At 36.6% G+C, this 18,155-nt stretch overlaps 1 protein-coding gene across 4 annotated transcripts; it reads left to right on the forward strand.

Moving 5' to 3' along the window:
- The first annotated feature begins 11,173 nt into the window (after window positions 1-11,173).
- LOC149414539 (uncharacterized) lies at window positions 11,174-16,137 on the forward strand. 4 transcript variants are annotated; one of them, XR_016304140.1, is made up of 2 exons: window positions 11,174-11,228; window positions 15,073-16,137. XR_016304140.1 is itself a non-coding variant. In XM_089644305.1 (2 exons), exons 1-2 carry the CDS (start codon window positions 11,212-11,214, stop codon window positions 16,119-16,121), a joined length of 324 nt encoding a protein of 107 aa, XP_089500431.1. In that variant the 5' UTR covers window positions 11,186-11,211; the 3' UTR covers window positions 16,122-16,137. The 4 variants fall into 4 exon arrangements, 1 of the variants encoding a protein (XP_089500431.1); XR_016304138.1 differs by having other exon boundaries at window positions 11,175-11,228; window positions 12,496-16,137; XM_089644305.1 differs by having other exon boundaries at window positions 11,186-11,228; window positions 15,815-16,137.
- Window positions 16,138-18,155: the final 2,018 nt, after the last annotated feature.

The raw sequence follows: 18,155 nt of genomic DNA on the forward strand, positions 1-18,155 counted from the left end.
AAATAAGCCGACGTAGCTCAGTAGTCCAGAGCTTCTCCCCGTGGTGCGGGTTTAATTCCCGTCGGCGGCAATTATTTTTACTCGGAAGATATTTTCAATTTGTATTGATATTACAGGCGACTAATTATTGCTTATAATAATTTATTATTATTTTTCCGTTTACTTTACGTTTGAATGTGTCACTTATATAGATGAAGTATAGTAAAGGTCCCAGGACTGTACCTTGAATTATGCCAGAGTGGCTTTTGTGGCGGACTAAGCCAATCATTGATTTTTACGTCTCGAGAACGTTTGAAAAGATATCCTTTTTAGTGATAATTCTAAACTTACATTGTACAGTCTTATTCATTCATAAGGGTTTGGGTCCTAAGAAGGCACCAGGGCATGACAGACTTAATGGCGTGATAGCGAAGCAAGTCTGGATCCACGCTAGGGAGGAGCTCTTCCAAGTGATGGAAACGTGTTTGAGAAGAGGAATTTTTCCTTCTGAATGGAAGAGAGGCGTGCTCAGGGTCATACCAAAGGGGAACGGTAAGCCACTAACTGATGTCAAGGCCTATCGGCCCATCACCTTACTTCCAGTGCTTGGCAAGATCCTGGAAAAACTTATCCAGCATAGGCTACAACAATCACTCTCCCCGTCTAGTGATCTCCAATTTGGCTTCGTCTCCGGTAGATCCACCGTGCACGCCATTTCGTTTGCGCTTAACTGGGTGAAGGTTTGTACAAAGAGGTATGTAGTTGCAATCTTCCTCGATATTACTGGTGCCTTCGACTACGCATGGTGGGACATGATACGTATCAAGGTTAAAAATAGGAACTGCCCAAAAACCCTATTTAAATCAGTAGACAACTATTTATCGGGCCGAACTGTCATTATTTCTCATGGTGACACTGTTATTGAACGCGAGACCGATATGGGGTGTCCTCAAGGCTCCGTCCTAGATTCTAAATTTTGGAATATAACCTTCGATGACTCCTCTAGGTTACCCTTACCTGAAGGATGTATCATGATCGACTATGCGGATGATAAAATGTATCTTGTCTCTGGGGACAGTAGAAGAGAAGTCGAACGTAAGGCTGGTGAAGATTTGGACACCCTCCTTAAATGGGGGGAGAGGAATAAAATGACCTTCGCTCCCCAGAAGACTATGGGCCTCCTGATGAAGGGTTCTTTCAATAAGACAAGAAACCCTACCATCCGTATGGGAGACACTAATATCAAATTTGTGGATAACGTTAAATATTTAGGTGTCACTCTAGATCGATCGTCCTCCTTTCTGGCTCATGTCAAAGATGTATCCTGCAGGGCTCAGTCGCTGTTTCTGAAGCTTCGAAGAATCTCCACGGCAGAGTGGGGACTTCGCAGACCGGCTTTGCACGCTCTCTACAAGGGGGTATATGTTGCGCAAGTCGCATATGCCGCCTCTGTTTGGGAGCATCGCCTGGATAACTGTTTAATACTTCTTGCTCTCACTAGGGGTCAGCGCACTCCCCTGCTGGCACTATCTGGGGCATATCGAACCGTTGCTTCGGACGCTTTGCCAATTTTGGCTGGTATATTACCAATCGATCTAGAAATTAGGGAGGTGTTAGCGAAGCAGCGATTAATCCGTGGATCCCCGGCCAACCACCTTGGTGTCGTCCTGACACCGGGTGGACCAGGAACTCTCCCAGGACTGCTCCGAACGATGAGGGACCTGTCGCTCAAAGAGTGGCAGGTCCGTTGGGATAGGTCGAGCAAGGGAAGATGGACCTTCTCCTTCTTCCCTTCAGTTAAACTCAGAATGGAAGGGGCCTTCCTCAAACTGGACCATCACGTTACGCAGCTCCTTTCAGGACATGGGGAATTCAGGGGAAGGCTTCACAGCTTTGCCCTGTCCACCCACCCCAATTGCGCTTGTGGCAATAATTATCAGTCGGCCGAGCACATTCTGTGGCACTGTGAGATTTTGAAGGATGCCAGAGACGAAATGATAGACGGTCTGAATGTCCCCATTAGACCGGTGTGGAACACCGATCTTGTTTCTAACAGTGTGAATTTCGAATGTTTGAGGAAGTTTACTCGGATCTGGGTTGAGAGATGGCCTGTGCTTAAAGTCGTTGACTAGTGTAATAATTGGGAACCCCCGGTGTACTGCTCCTGCTCCATGACTTATTCTTTTACAACTCTTTCATTATTGTATATGCTATTCTGTTTTTCTTATTTTATTATTCTTATCTTATTTCTTTTTTTTTTTACTGTAACAGCTGTTGCAGATGATTTCCATTCGTTTATATTTTGTTTTTTTTTAATTAACTTGTCTTGTACATTTTAATTCTTATTTTCTGTTTTCTTTTCATATGTTTCTTTTTCCCTGTCTAAGGTTAACACACTGTTTTTCTTTTTACAGACACTGTAAGCACTCTTATATATCTGTGTTTACTAATTATCTCTCTTACTTTACTTTGTTATCTTATTCAATACTTACTGTCCTCTTTACAGACCATGCAGATCTTATTTTTACACCTTTACTTTTGTTTTTACTTATTTACCGTTGCCCTTATGTGGCACTTTTTGGATTGATTATTGTTTTTCATTTTTCCTCTTATTTTCTCTTATTTTTACATGTATTTTTTCCGGTTTTCTTTTCTTTTTTTTTTTAGTAACAGCAACGAGTTTACAGGCGAGAACTGAACTCCGTTGTCTGTTTTGTTTTGTTTATTTTCCCCATTAGGGGTTGGATAACGGGCCTCGTCCCCGCATGCACGACTGGAGCTTCTTATTATTCTTTCTTACCGGGGGACTCCGCCAATCACCTGCGCCACCCCTGATGAGCGTTGGTGGTCAGAGGGGTGACTGTGCGGGCTGGGGTAACCTCCACCCTGCCTCCGACCTCCTGACGCTTCTTTCCCCTAGGTTCTTTAGGGTTTTATCCCTCTTTTTCCAATACTTATCTTCAGGGCACCACCGGGTGGTCGGCTAAGGGGTGTGGAAGTCCTGACCTGCACCAGTCGCCCCAACCACCACCAATTTCTCAACAGGACTGCCAGTCGTGGTTCGGCGAAACTCCCCCTTCACTCTATTGTTTACTTTACTTTTATGTGTTTACAGGTACTGGAGTGTGGGTCCCCTCCACCAACTATCTGCCTGACACTTAATCTTGATTGTTTTGTTGTTTATTTTTCTGTGTTGTCCTTAGTTTAGTACTTGTAAGCGCTTGCATACCGCTTCATAACACCGTATGCGGGGACTTTGAAGGCCTAGCTTCATTTATATAAATTGTAGAGCCTTTCATTCAAAAAAATTAGATTCATGCGAGAGCTCCGAAGGGGTGACCATAAGTCACCTATACCGGGGTGGGACAGGGTGGGTGTACCTTCAAAGTTCAAAGTCTTATTCAATGTGAAACCAAAACACCCTTTATCGGTTGGAAAGTGTGTTTTTATTGATGTGTAGGTAATTGTATCAGCATAATAACTATATATCTATTTCAAAACTATGAATAATCGTTGTTCTTATTTGACCTTGAAAGCTTTTTTGAAACGCTGTCCTCAGAGCACCATAACCTATATTAATGCGGCCGAGAACATTAAAACCTGGTCTCCAGCATTAAATTCGTGCCTAACTAACTAACTAACCATCACGCTGTTTCGCCGCAGAGGTAGGCAGAGAGGACGGACCGCCAAATAACTCGGTCACACGACACACTCCTTGCTTCATTCACATTCATACATCGTCTCTTAAATACTCTTCTATTATTCTGACTCTTGACATGGCCCGACTCAAGTATCTGATTGACTTGATCGTGCCATGTCTTCTTTGGGCGTCTCCGACTTATGCTACCGTTCGCATCTGATATTATTAATACTCCAACGTCTGGACGGTGTAGGCCCTCTGATTGGTCAAATTTAAATTGTCTGTTTCGGTTAAATTCCGCTAACTTGAAAAGACACGATTTGAAAATTAAGACACGATGCTCATATAATTTTTGGATAATATCGAAGAGAATATGTTTTAGAAAGTTGACAATCCATTGGATTCGTTACATTACAGTAAAAATTATCCACAATTACGTATTAAAATTTGACTTTTATCATTATTCACGCGAAAGACAGATTGTTCAGTGTTGCCAGCGTATATGGATTTCCAATCAATGTAAAAAACTTTTATAGCCAGTTAGTGTCAAGCAATTTACAATGTCAGTGTGATTATTTAATGTGAGATATATTATAATTATAAATAATAAATATAATATATAATTATAAATCCACCATTATAAATTAAATAAAAAATAACCAGTTCCACTCGATACTTATACGTAATTAATTATTTTTTGATATTACAACACCGACCCCATTCGCTGTCATCAGCTGTCATGTTTATTATGTGATAATTACAGAATTGTTATTGACGTGATAACCGTAGATATTTCTTTTAAAAATTATCGCTGTGAATATTTTGTTTTCAGATTATTATTTCAATTTAATTACTATGGCTAAAAGGTATGTGGGCAATATTTTACCAGAATTGGTCAAATTTCGGAATGTTCGAATGAGAGGGAAATTTACCAAGCGATTGAAGTGCCATATACCACAAATTTTAGCTTATCCTCCAGTACTTAACGAATGATTGACAGGAGACTGTAGTCAATCTAAAAACTTTAGGAATTTTGTTTGTCAATACAAATGCTACTAGATGTATACAGTGCTAATAGATTTGCCTCATTTGGAGCGCAAATAGCTAATATCCCAGGTAATGGTCCATATTGTTTAAAAAAAATTGGTTAGGTTTATCATCTGACTTCCAGAAGTATACAAGTTGCAGGTAAAATACCTTCCTATGCTCAGCTTTATCTATATGATCCTGATGAGGCTGTTAGAGTGCGTATGAGTCATTCATGTTATGCCGATTGCTATAAAAATATAATGCAAATAATTGATGATTGAACTAAAAGAAGCTGTCATGGAAGAAGAAATACGCATTGCGGCTGAGGGTGGGCAGGTGAGAGATATACGTCTATTATTTACACATTCATCAGAGGTACAATGCTCCAACCAGTTCTCACGATATCGCCATGGTTTACGTAGCAGACAGACGGGAATTTGTCATCGGGTATAGATATCGCTGTTTAACCTAAAAATGTTGAAGGACCTCAAAGGATGGCAACTTTATCAAAGCATTTAGATCCCATGGTTTTCCCACTACTATTTCCATCAGGTGAATGTGGTTGGACTCCAGGCTTTCAGCATCATGCTGATTTCTGTACTGTTCAATGTCATACTGTAACTGCTATGTAGTTTTATGCAAGTAAATTAGCAGTGCGAAGAAACATATTTAATCCAATCCATTATGCGGGTAAACTTTTTCAACAGTATTTAATTCATGCTTACATTATTTACCTATCTGGTCGCCTAGATTACATTAGGAAAAACCAACGACACCTCAGAGTGGAATGCTATCAAGGTTTGCAAAACCATGTAAGAAATTTAGCCACTGATAGAGGAGTATGTGCAGGTAATACAGTCATTCTTCCATCTTCATTTACTGGTGGACCACGCCATGTGAATAAACTTTATCAAGTTTCAATGGCAATGGTACGTAAATTTGGTCGTCCTGTCGTCGTCATAACTTTTACATGCAATCCCAAATGGCCAGAAATACCAACCGAATTGGAACATTATCAATCGGCCGCGGACAGGCCTGATATGGTAGCCAAGGTTTTCCATCTAAAAGTCAAGGAATTTATTCATGATATGACTGAGAAACATGTTTTTGGAAAGGTAATTTGTTGGGTGTATACAATTGAACAGCAAAAAAGAGGACTCCCTCATCTACATGGTGTGTTTACACTTTGCAGCCAAGATAAGTTGTATACAGCTTCTGATATTGATAATGCCGTATCTGCAGAACTACCCCATCCGAAGAACGGCTTTGTACCATATTATTTAAAAAAATAACATTCATGGACCATGTGGCGTACTTAATCCAAGGTCAGTCTGCATGGTATACGGTAAGTGCTCTAAAAAATTCCCCAAATCATTTAAAGATGCTACTGATAATAATTCCGCAGGCTACCCAGAGTACAGGATACGTGATAATTTTTCTGAAAATCACGTTGTTCGGGATATACGTATCGACAATCGATTTGTTGTTCCATATAATGCATTCCTAAGCAAAAAATATGATGCTCATTTTAATGTTGAAATTTGTTCCTCTTTGGATAGTATTTATTTATTTATACTGGGTTTTTAGAGATTTTCTCACTTATCTATACATGATCAATCTCACTCAATTTTACTTCTGGCTTTACATTTACCCGACAGCCAATCTGTTTATTTTGTAGAGGGGCGGGAGGAACAGGCTCTTAGGGAAGCATCTACAAGGAACACCTCTTTAATAGCGTGGTTCCAATTAAATCTTAAAGATATTGAGGGACGCTCTATTCTGTATCAAGATGTACCAAATAACTATGTCTTTTCAGCTGGTAAAAAGTGGACGAGGCGACAGCGGGGAGGCGGCAACATCATTGATGACATACGATAATGGACGCAGTGCATGACGGAGGCTTCATTGTATTTGATGCCTAAAATTCTTAGACATCTATTTGTTTTAATTTTAATACAATGTATCCCTTCGATCTTCGGTTGAAGATTTTTTTCATCGTGGTGTTGCTGAAGAAACAGCTATTAATTAATCTTTGTCTTTTAAACATACAGGATATTCTTATGAAGGAGAATTCATCTTGCAGAATGCAGGGCTTACCTGAACCTGATGAAAGTTGCAGTTTTGGACAAGTATCTGATTTTAATGTAATTTCTGAAAACACTTTAGGTGAATTGATGGCTGCCAAACTCAATGACGTACAACTTCAAGCATATAATTCTATTTTGAATAAGTTTTTTCACATGAAAATGATGACAATGAATGTTTCTTCATTGATGGCCCAGGCGAAACAGGGAAAACATACCTTAACTAAACTTTAATTCACACTCTAAGACGAAAAGGTAAAAGAGTTTTATCATACTGCTTTTAATTTACCCATCAATTTACAGGACAATACAACATGTAAGGTCACATCAAAGAATCGGAAAATTATAACGGAAGCAGATATTATAATATGGGATGAAGCACCAGGTGTAGCTTTAAAAGTTATTGAGCGTACTATACGTGATATCATGGGAAGTGATTCTGTCTTTGGTAACAAAGTTATTGTTTTGGGCGGAGACTTTCGTCAGATCCTTCCAGTGTGTCGACGTACTTCACGAGGACAATTAATTGCCGCTTGCATAAAAAGCAGCATACTTTGGTACCATTTGAAAACTTTTCAATTAAAAACAAATGTCAGAGCTTTAGAAAGTGAAAATATATTTTCTAAATGGCTTTTGGACTTGGAAGATGGCAAACTTCCTTCGGTAGAAGGAACATTAGAATCATCTGTGCTTATTCCCAATGTAAATATTTGTCAAGATATTATTCACTATATATACAGTGAGACACATACAACTCCTGATGCCTTAGTGATGAGTCAACGTACCATATTGTGCCCTAAAAATAGTAATGTTTATGCAATCAATGAGGATGTACTTCAACGGAAAGCGCCCCTGAGGTGATATCTCACAAAAGCGGTGCTATAAAAATTTCAGCTGTAACTTAATTCAAGCCAAAATCATTACGGGGAACAGAAAAGGTACAGTACATTTCATTCCTAGAATTTAAAACACTTTTTCGGATTTTTATATATTTATTGCAATGAACTGAAATTGGAGGAAAATCTGTTCAATCTTTGACAATTGGTTTTACCGTTTTATAAGGACAACTCACCCTTCATAGCTTTTCCAGTCCCGTAGAAACGTGATAAATTATGTATTGTGCAAGTCGGCACTAGGATAAAAGGATGAAAGTAGATTGAATGCTGTTGAAATGAGATTCCTGAGGTGTATGTGTTGAAAAACGATGTGTGATCGTGTGAGAAATGTCGAGATCCGTAAAGAGTGCAAAGTTATTAACAATGTCGACGACTGTGAAGATTTATGACTTTATGGATGTGACTGTCTACATCATTTGAAAATAATTAATATAATGGTACTCGTTGATTATCCCTGATACTCCTGATATCCCTGAGGCGTATGTGTGGTAAAACCATGTATAATCGTGTGAGAAATGAGGAGATCCACAAAGAGTTCAGATGTTAGCGTAATGAGTAGGATTAAGAAATGGAAACATAGATGGTTTGGGCATGTAGAGCGAATGAGTTAAGAAAGGAGTGCAAGGAGAATATATGATGCGAACTAGCAGTTAAAAACCCGCTCCGCGGGTTTTTGCTGCTAGGCCCTGCGGGCGGCACTTGGTTGGGCTTCGCCCAGTTTGAGTGATACTAACAGTTACATTTAATAGGTAGATATTAGATCAATGGGTAGATATATAATAGAAAGACATTCTGAACCATTAAACACCCCTCACCCCAAAATAAATCTCGTCAATGAGAAAAATGTTTCCTCTTCCATACCACCGAAATGATTTAATTTTTAAATCGAAACTTAAATTGCAAAATATTTATATGTAATTTGAAAATAAAAAAAAATATCAACATATTACAATATTACATATAACTTTGGTAAAATAATATACTCTTACCAAAAGACTGTCAAAGTAATTACATTTTTTTTTAAATATATTAAGAATTATTTTATTGGGATATGTCCTAAAAATCTACATATTTGGGTGAAATAATATTACGCTCTTACCTAACGATTGTCAAAGTAAATACACCAAAACTCTCTTAATTCTTAGGCTGGAAAACCTTACAGGTGGGATAAATTGAGTCAAAAAACAAAACTTTTTAAGCAAGTACAATTTATTATACTTTTATTTTTTACAATCTACAACATAATATTATACACTTTCATTAGGAAAAAATCTCTTTATAAACAATATTATCCGTATACCAATCAGTCAGAATTTGTATAAATAACGATGACTGCGCTCAAACTGTCCATGAGAAAATACTGGTTCAGGAAGTAACAGTCCACCCCGTTCAAAAGTTTGTCCTTGAGATTTATTGATGGTCATTGCATAAGCTAATTTGACTAATTGTAATATCCGAAAAAGTTTTTTTTTTTTTTTTTTTTTTTATATATTCAATAATATTGTTATTGGGTTTATAAAAACAGTTTATTTTTAAACAAGTTCTGCTGTGTAATTATTATTACGCGTGACAGCTGTTTCGCCCTCTGAAGGCATTATCAAACTGTGGGTAGCCCACTTACAGACGATACATTTATATTATTTCTAGGTAGGTATTTTAATTTCAATTACTGATTTCTTAATTGATTTTTGGGTAAAATATTAGAAATTATTAATGGTTATTACCCCAGCAAAGTTTCCCCAATTAGTGTAATGTTTAAATTTGACTGAATGTCTTAATGTTAGTTATTCCCAAACGATGACTCATAGGGTTATTTTAATAGCATAATTAAGTACTTCATAGTGCACTCATATTTGCCCTAGGTTTGAAGATATCTACTAGGGGTGAACGAATTATATTTGTTTGTTCATTAATTAGAATAGCTTTCGGATTATTAGAGTTTTTGTTAATTTCTAACTGTTCTAAAAGATTCAGTTTACGGCCTTTATTTTGTACGTGTAACGGAGTTGGTTTATTATTATCATTAAGTGAGTGATTTTCATCTAGGAGATGTTTGGCAAATTGAGATTGCATTTTATTATTATTTTTAAAAGATCTTATATGTTCTTTGAACCTAGTGTTAAAGGACCGGCCCGTTTGTCCAACATAAACAGCGTTGCATTCGTCACACTGGAGTTTATAAATGCCACTATTTTGTAATTTGAGTACCTTACTTTTTGAGTTTTTAAGAGATGATCCTCAGTTATTATTTGTGCGGAAGGCAATATCTAAGCCACACTTTTTGAGGACTTTGGCAATTTTATTAGATGTCTGTCCGATGAATTCTAAACACCCGAATTTATTATTCGTCTTATTATTAGTCGCTGGGTAAATTAATTTAAGGTTATTTTTGTGTTTGTTATTATTAATTATTTTTTCAATGTCTCTACCCTTGACATTGAAAAAATATTTAATAATAACAAACACAAAAATAACCTTAAATTAATTTACCCAGCGACTAATAATAAGACGAATAATAAATTCGGGTGTTTAGAATTTGTTCAGAATTTAGCCAAGAATCAAACCAACGAAAAATGCCACTTGTATCTGTATTGAGTAATTGAAATATCCGACAGATGTCTCCCCTAAGGACAATAATTGTGATTAAATATACCAATACATTCGAATGAATTAGTTTATAAATAGGCTTGCATGCCCATTTTCTTCCTCTTCTCTCTCTAAATAACGGATCAATAACAACCATGAAATAATTAAGGAATTCGAGGGTCGTTGTTTTGTTACCAGTGATGTGTGTTTTAAAGAATAAAACTTATCAATTATATTTCTTGGTATCATTAATTTAACGAGGCCATTACTGTAACATATGGTCCAATCGAGCCGCATCGTGCACCAGAAAGCCGAAATATGAACCAGCAAAAAACCAAGAAGATGCAGATCATCATCAGATAAGTATCCCAACGCCATCCTATCAAAACTGTGACCGAATCCCGAATCCTTCCTAGTTCAAATTATCCCAAATCAAATATTTAAATATGCAACAAAGATTTAAAAAAAAATTATTGTTGTTTCTGATTTTTCAGTTGCATAAAATTTTAATAGCTACCTACATTGCAAATTGATACGATTATTGTTAAATGAGCATCTCAATTGTAAGAGTTTTGTCATTGGATTTATTTAATTAAAAATAATTCACGCGAATATTCAAATTTAACGGGTAGAATCTCGCTACAAAATAATTTCAGCGAATTTCTGATTTAAAAAGTTGTCAGTGGTGAGTGGTTGTTTTGATTTAAAAGGTTGTCAGCCCTGGCACTGACAAGCATTTTTACTAACAGCGCCGTGTTTTAATTCGTAAACTGTCAGTTGTTTGAGGTTAAAAGTTAAATTGTTTATTATTTGCCATTAAAGATGGAAAAGTTAAAGCCGTTAATCAACAAGCGTGGAATTTTGAAAGCGAAATTGACAAGGTTTAATGATATTTTAAAGACACTCGATAAAACGGAACTAGAATTACGTTATCAAAAGGTCGAAAAATTGTTGGATGACTTTGAAAAAATTCAATCTCAAATCGAAGAACTTTCGGATGACGAGGCAGAACACGTAAGTCAACGTGAATCCTTTGAAAATCAATATTTCTCTGTACTTGCATTAGCAAAAGGTTTATTGAATACAGTAAATCATGAAAAATGTGAAATTAAATTACCAACTTTGAAACTTATTGAATTTCATGGTGAAATTACTGAGTATGCTAAATTCGCTGAGACCTTTAAAGCATTGGTTCATCAAAATAATATGTTAAACAATTCTCAAAAATTCTTTTATTTACAATCGTGCCTTAAAAAAGACGCAGCTAAATTGATTGCCTCCTTGACCATATCGCACGACAATTACGAATCTGCGTGGCAGATACTGCAGGAACGTTACGCGAATAAAAAAATAATAGTTCATAGGCATGTTGCATCTTTATTTCAGTTAAAAGATATGAAACAAGAATGTCCAGTCGCGTTAAGGCATATTATTGATCAGGCTAATATAAATTTAGAAGCGTTAAAAAATCTAGGATTACATGTTGATTCCTGGGACGCGATTATGATATATTTAATATCTAATAAATTGGATGGATCAACTCGTAGATTTTGGGAAGAGCAGCCAATAGATGGTGCACTCCCAACGTTGAAAGAATTTATTACATGTCTAACCAAACGTGTTGAGGTACTGGAGTTCACAAATTTGCAAGAAAAAAGGCCTACCTACAAGAATGTTACAACACGTGATGATCGCAAGAAAGATTTGTCTGTCTCATTGATAGCAACCAAACACGGATGCATCCTATGTAAAGAAAATCATCCAGTGTATTATTGTAAAAAATTTCTCAAATTAAATATCCAAGGAAGATTAGAATTTTTAAAAAAGGCCCGAGCCTGTTTCAAATGTTTGAGGGTAGGACATTTTACACAAGATTGCAAAAATAAATTCAAATGTAAAATCTGTGCAAGTGATCAACATAATACTTTGATACATGTTAATGAATTAAATAGTGAAAACACAAATGAAGAGGCACACAGCTCGACATCAGTGGCAAATCATACGGTGTTAAATAAAAATGAAAAGATAATTTTATTATCTACAGCGATCGTGAATATCGTAGGTAGCGACAACCGTTTACACAAAGCGAGGGTATTATTGGATTCAGGCGCCCAATCGAATTTCATAAGAGAGAGTTTTGCAAAAAAATTAAAATTAAAAACAGAAAAAATAAATATGCCGGTGTCTGGAATACAAAATCGCATCACACATATCAATCGAAGAGTTACAATTGACATGTTAGCAGTGAATAGTGATTATAATAAGAAAATTTCTTGTTTAGTATTGCAGGCTATAACAACCGACCTACCCCAAATGACCTTCAGGAAACAAGAGTTGAAGATCCCATCTGGCTTGCAACTAGCGGATAAGGATTTCAATGTCACGTCTCCAATTGACATCCTGTTGGGTGCGGAAGTTTTTTGGGAAATAATGAATAATGATCGAATACGCTTAACGGAGGGCGGGCCAACTATTCAAAGGACTGAACTCGGTTGGATTGTTTCCGGAGCGATCGACATCATCACTAAAACAAGGCCAGTATCAATTAATTGTAATCTAGCCATTAATAAAATAGGTAACCAGATGGAAAGATTCTGGAAACTAGAAGAGGTGGATGTCATGAAACCTCAGAATTTTGAAGAAAAGGCTTGCGAAGTCAACTTTACAGAGTGTCATAGTAGAGACACGGAGGGCAGATTTACGGTAGCCTTACCAACCCGCCCTTGTATAGACCAACTAGGGAGTTCTTTGTCAATGGCTGAAAAAAGGTTTCATACATTGGAAAGAAAATTTTCCACCAATAAAGAATTGAAATGTCAATATAGCATGTTTATGAGAGAATATTTACAATTGGGTCATATGGAAGAGTGCCAAAAATCCGAATGCGATGCGAGATCATATTTTTTACCACATCATGCGGTGATGAAGGAGTCAAGCACCACTACTAAAGTTCGCGTGGTGTTCGATGGATCGGCAAAAACATCTTCTGGTATTTCCCTTAATGATGCTCTGATGGTCGGACCTAACATACAAAAGGATTTAAATATGCAAATTTTACATTTCAGAAAACATCCTGTAGTCATAACTGCGGACATAGAGAAAATGTACCGTCAGATAAACGTGCAGGAAAGCGACCGCAATCTACAGAAAATTGTTTGGCGCTTTTCACAGGATGAGGATTTGAAGCATTACAAGCTAAGGACAGTGACTTATGGATTAGGACCGTCATCTTTCCTGGCGACAAGATGCCTGAAGCAAATAGGTATTGAAAATAGACTTTCATTTCCTATAGCAAGCAATGTCATTGAAAATGACTTTTACATGGACGACCTATTAACGGGAGGAAATGACGTTGAATCGTGCCACCTTCTAAAACAACAGGTAATCAGTTTACTAAAATCTGCAGGGATGAATCTAAGAAAATGGAGATCGAACGTGGCAGAATTATCTTCCGAACCAGGTCAAGATATGCAAGGATTGATATCTAAAGAACCCCAAGAAGAAAAAATACTAGGATTAATCTGGAACAGTGAGTTTGATTACTTTTCATATGTAGTGAAAAAACCAGTATGTACCGTACAAAGCAAACGGCGGATATTGTCAAGTATCGCCTCAACGTTCGATCCTTTAGGACTGCTAGGACCAGTAACGGTTGTAGCAAAACTAATTATGCAGAGATTATGGATATCTAAGACTTCCTGGGACGAAGAAATACCCGAGGGAATATTAAAAGATTGGGAAAATTACATGAAAAATTTATCTCAAATAAACCTGTTGAAAATAAAGAGAAGAATCTTGTGGGGTCAAAACAGCCTACAAATCCATGGTTTTTGCGACGCATCAGAAAAGGCCTACGGAGCCTGTGCGTATCTAGTATCCAGGGACGCCGAGGGTAAGATGCACTCTCAGTTAATATCTTCCAGGTCCAGGATAGCGCCATTAAAAAACATATCCCTGCCAAAATTGGAACTTTGTGGTGCGGTGCTGTTAACGAAATTATTAAAAAACATCAAAGAAGCGCTCAACATGGTTGAGGTGGATACATACTACTGGTGTGACTCTACCATCGCACTATGCTGGATAAGAGGACAGCCAGCTAGATGGAATACCTTTGTGGCCAACAGGGTTGCCGAGATACAAGAGGCCGGCGATCCCGCCCATTGGCGACATGTTTCATCGCAGGAAAACGCCGCTGATATTTTATCAAGAGGAGTTACAGCAAACAAACTATTACAAGCAGATATTTGGTGGAAGGGTCCGGATTGGCTAATAAGAGAGGCCGATCACTGGCCGAAGCCAGAAAATTCCTGTATAAATCCTCCAGAGATAAAAACCAAGGCGGTATGCGTGTCTACTAATGTCACGGAGTGGGACATCTTTTCAAAATTTTCCTCTCTCAACAAGCTAAAGAGAGTAACTGCATATATATTGCGTTTCTTTAATAATTGTAACACAAAAAACTGTAAATTAACCGGGAGGTTAAGCGTGCCGGAGCTGGACAATACATTGCATCGTCTAATAGCAATAATTCAACGCTACCATTTTAAGGATGAGTTCAGGGCTTTGAGTAATAAATGTTCACTGGATAAACGTAGCGTTATTTTGTCGCTTAATCCATTTATAAATAATGGATTAATTTGTGTCGGGGGCAGGCTAACAAAGGCGAAACATTTATCATACCAGCAACGACACCCAATAATTTTACCAAAAAATAATAAGTTAACAGAATTAATTATTCGACATCTTCATTATGTACATTTACATGCAGGGACACAAACTTTGTTATCTCTAGTGAGATTACAGTTCTGGCCGATTGCCGGAAAAACCACTGTTAAGCAAATATTACATAAATGTATAGTATGTTTCAGAAAAAATCCAGTAACCAGTCAAGTTATCATGGGTGACTTGCCGGAAAACAGAATAACACCTAGCAGGCCGTTCGAGGTTACCGGGATTGATTACGCAGGTCCTATCATGATGAAAAGCGGTATCACCAGGAAGGCTCCATTGGTGAAATCTTATTTATGCATTTTTGTTTGTTTCTCAACGAAAGCTGTGCATTTGGAACTGGTAACAGACCTCACCACTGACAACTTTTTAAATTGTTTAAAACGTTTCATTGCGCGGAGGGGCAAACCCTTTAAAATATATTCAGATAATGCGACCAATTTTAAGGGAGCATATAATCAACTGAGAGAATTGTATGATAAGTTAAAGAAATCTGATGACAAGATTCAAAAATATTTAGCTGATTTGTCAATAATGTGGGGATTTATTCCACCACGGTCACCGAATTTCGCTGGACTCTGGGAAGCAGCAGTGAAATCCGCCAAATATCATTTAAAAAGAATAACCGATAATTCAAGTTTAACCTTTGAACAATTATATACTTTATTGTGTCAGGTAGAATGCTGTTTAAATTCACGTCCGCTCACTCCTCTGTCCAACGATCCGACTGACCTGAATCCTTTGACTCCAAATCATTTCCTGATTGGCGGAGGGATAGCTTCTATCTCTGAGAAGGATGTTCGGGAGATACAATATAATCGATTGAATCAATATCAAAAATTAAATGCACTGATTCAAACATTTTGGTGCAGGTGGAAACTGGAATATCTTGCAGAATTACAAAGACGTACCAAATGGAAGGAAGACAAGGGCCTCAGGACTGTTGAAAGGGACGACATGGTCATACTAAAGGAGGACAACCTGCCGCCTAATATGTGGAAACTAGCCAGGATCCTAGCTACTCACCCTGGAGCTGACGGGAAAGTGCGGGTGGTTACCCTCAAAACCGCACAAGGAACATTTAAGAGACCTATCAGCAAAATATGTTTATTACCCATGGAAAGGGATTCAAGCATTGCTACAGGGACGCCCGATGTACCCCCCGGACTGAATAAATAAGTTCCTGCAGTCATAAACAAGGAGAAGAATTAGCAACCTACCTGAAGGATGACCTTGGACCATCAAATTTTTTGCTAGCAGTCATAAGAAGGAGAAAAATTAGCAACCTACCTGAAGGATGACCTAGGAACATCGAATTAACTTGTTCATATTATGATTCTCTTATTTTCGAACTTTTTTGTTCATATTCATCTCATGATTGTTTTTCAAATTAATTTGTCCATATTTATATTATGTTTATTTTTCAAATTATTTTTGCTTATATTATGGTTATTTTTTAAAAAATTATTTTTTGTTTATGTGTAAAAAAATAAATTCTTCCGTGCCCTGGCAGCATGTTCAGAATTTAGCCAAGAATCAAACCAACGAAAAATGCCACTTGTATCTGTATTGAGTAATTGAAATATCCGACAGATGTCTCCCCTAAGGACAATAATTGTGATTAAATATACCAATACATTCGAATGAATTAGTTTATAAATAGGCTTGCATGCCCATTTTCTTCCTCTTCTCTCTCTAAATAACGGATCAATAACAACCATGAAATAATTAAGGAATTCGAGGGTCGTTGTTTTGTTACCAGTGATGTGTGTTTTAAAGAATAAAACTTATCAATTATATTTCTTGGTATCATTAATTTAACGAGGCCATTACTGTAACAGAATTCATCGGACAGACATCTAATAAAATTGCCAAAGTCCTCAAAAAGTGTGGCTTAGATATTGCCTTCCGCACAAATAATAACTTAGGATCATCTCTTAAAAACTCAAAAAGTAAGGTACTCAAATTACAAAATAGTGGCATTTATAAACTCCAGTGTGACGAATGCAACGCTGTTTATGTTGGACAAACGGGCCGGTCCTTTAACACTAGGTTCAAAGAACATATAAGATCTTTTAAAAATAATAATAAAATGCAATCTCAATTTGCCAAACATCTCCTAGATGAAAATCACTCACTTAATGATAATAATAAACCAACTCCGTTACACGTACAAAATAAAGGCCGTAAACTGAATCTTTTAGAACAGTTAGAAATTAACAAAAACTCTAATAATCCGAAAGCTATTCTAATTAATGAACAAACAAATATAATTCGTTCACCCCTACTAGATCCCTTAATCTTCAAACCTAGGGCAAATATGAGTGCACTATGAAGTACTTAATTATGCTATTAAAATAACCCTATGAGTCATCGTTTGGGAATAACTAACATTAAGACATTCAGTCAAATTTAAACATTACACTAATTGGGGAAACTTTGCTGGGGTAATAACCATTAATAATTTCTAATATTTTACCCAAAAATCAATTAAGAAATCAGTAATTGAAATTAAAATACCTACCTAGAAATAATATAAATGTATCGTCTGTAAGTGGGCTACCCACAGTTTGATAATGCCTTCAGAGGGCGAAACAGCTGTCACGCGTAATAATAATTACACAGCAGAACTTGTTTAAAAATAAACTGTTTTTATAAACCCAATAACAATATTATTGAATATATAAAAAAAAAAAAAAAAAAAAAAAAAAAACTTTTTCGGATATTACAATTAGTCAAATTAGCTTATGCAATGACCATCAATAAATCTCAAGGACAAACTTTTGAACGGGGTGGACTGTTACTTCCTGAACCAGTATTTTCTCATGGACAGTTTGAGCGCAGTCATCGTTATTTATACAAATTCTGACTGATTGGTATACGGATAATATTGTTTATAAAGAGATTTTTTCCTAATGAAAGTGTATAATATTATGTTGTAGATTGTAAAAAATAAAAGTATAATAAATTGTACTTGCTTAAAAAGTTTTGTTTTTTGACTCAATTTATCCCACCTGTAAGGTTTTCCAGCCTAAGAATTAAGAGAGTTTTGGTGTATTTACTTTGACAATCGTTAGGTAAGAGCGTAATATTATTTCACCCAAATATGTAGATTTTTAGGACATATCCCAATAAAATAATTCTTAATATATTTAAAAAAAAATGTAATTACTTTGACAGTCTTTTGGTAAGAGTATATTATTTTACCAAAGT

This window comes from Hesperophylax consimilis, chromosome 20 (genome assembly GCF_061612785.1).
Source record: "Hesperophylax consimilis isolate HC1 chromosome 20, BYU_Hcon_1.0, whole genome shotgun sequence".
In the NCBI taxonomy this organism is placed as follows: Eukaryota; Metazoa; Arthropoda; class Insecta; order Trichoptera; family Limnephilidae; genus Hesperophylax; species Hesperophylax consimilis.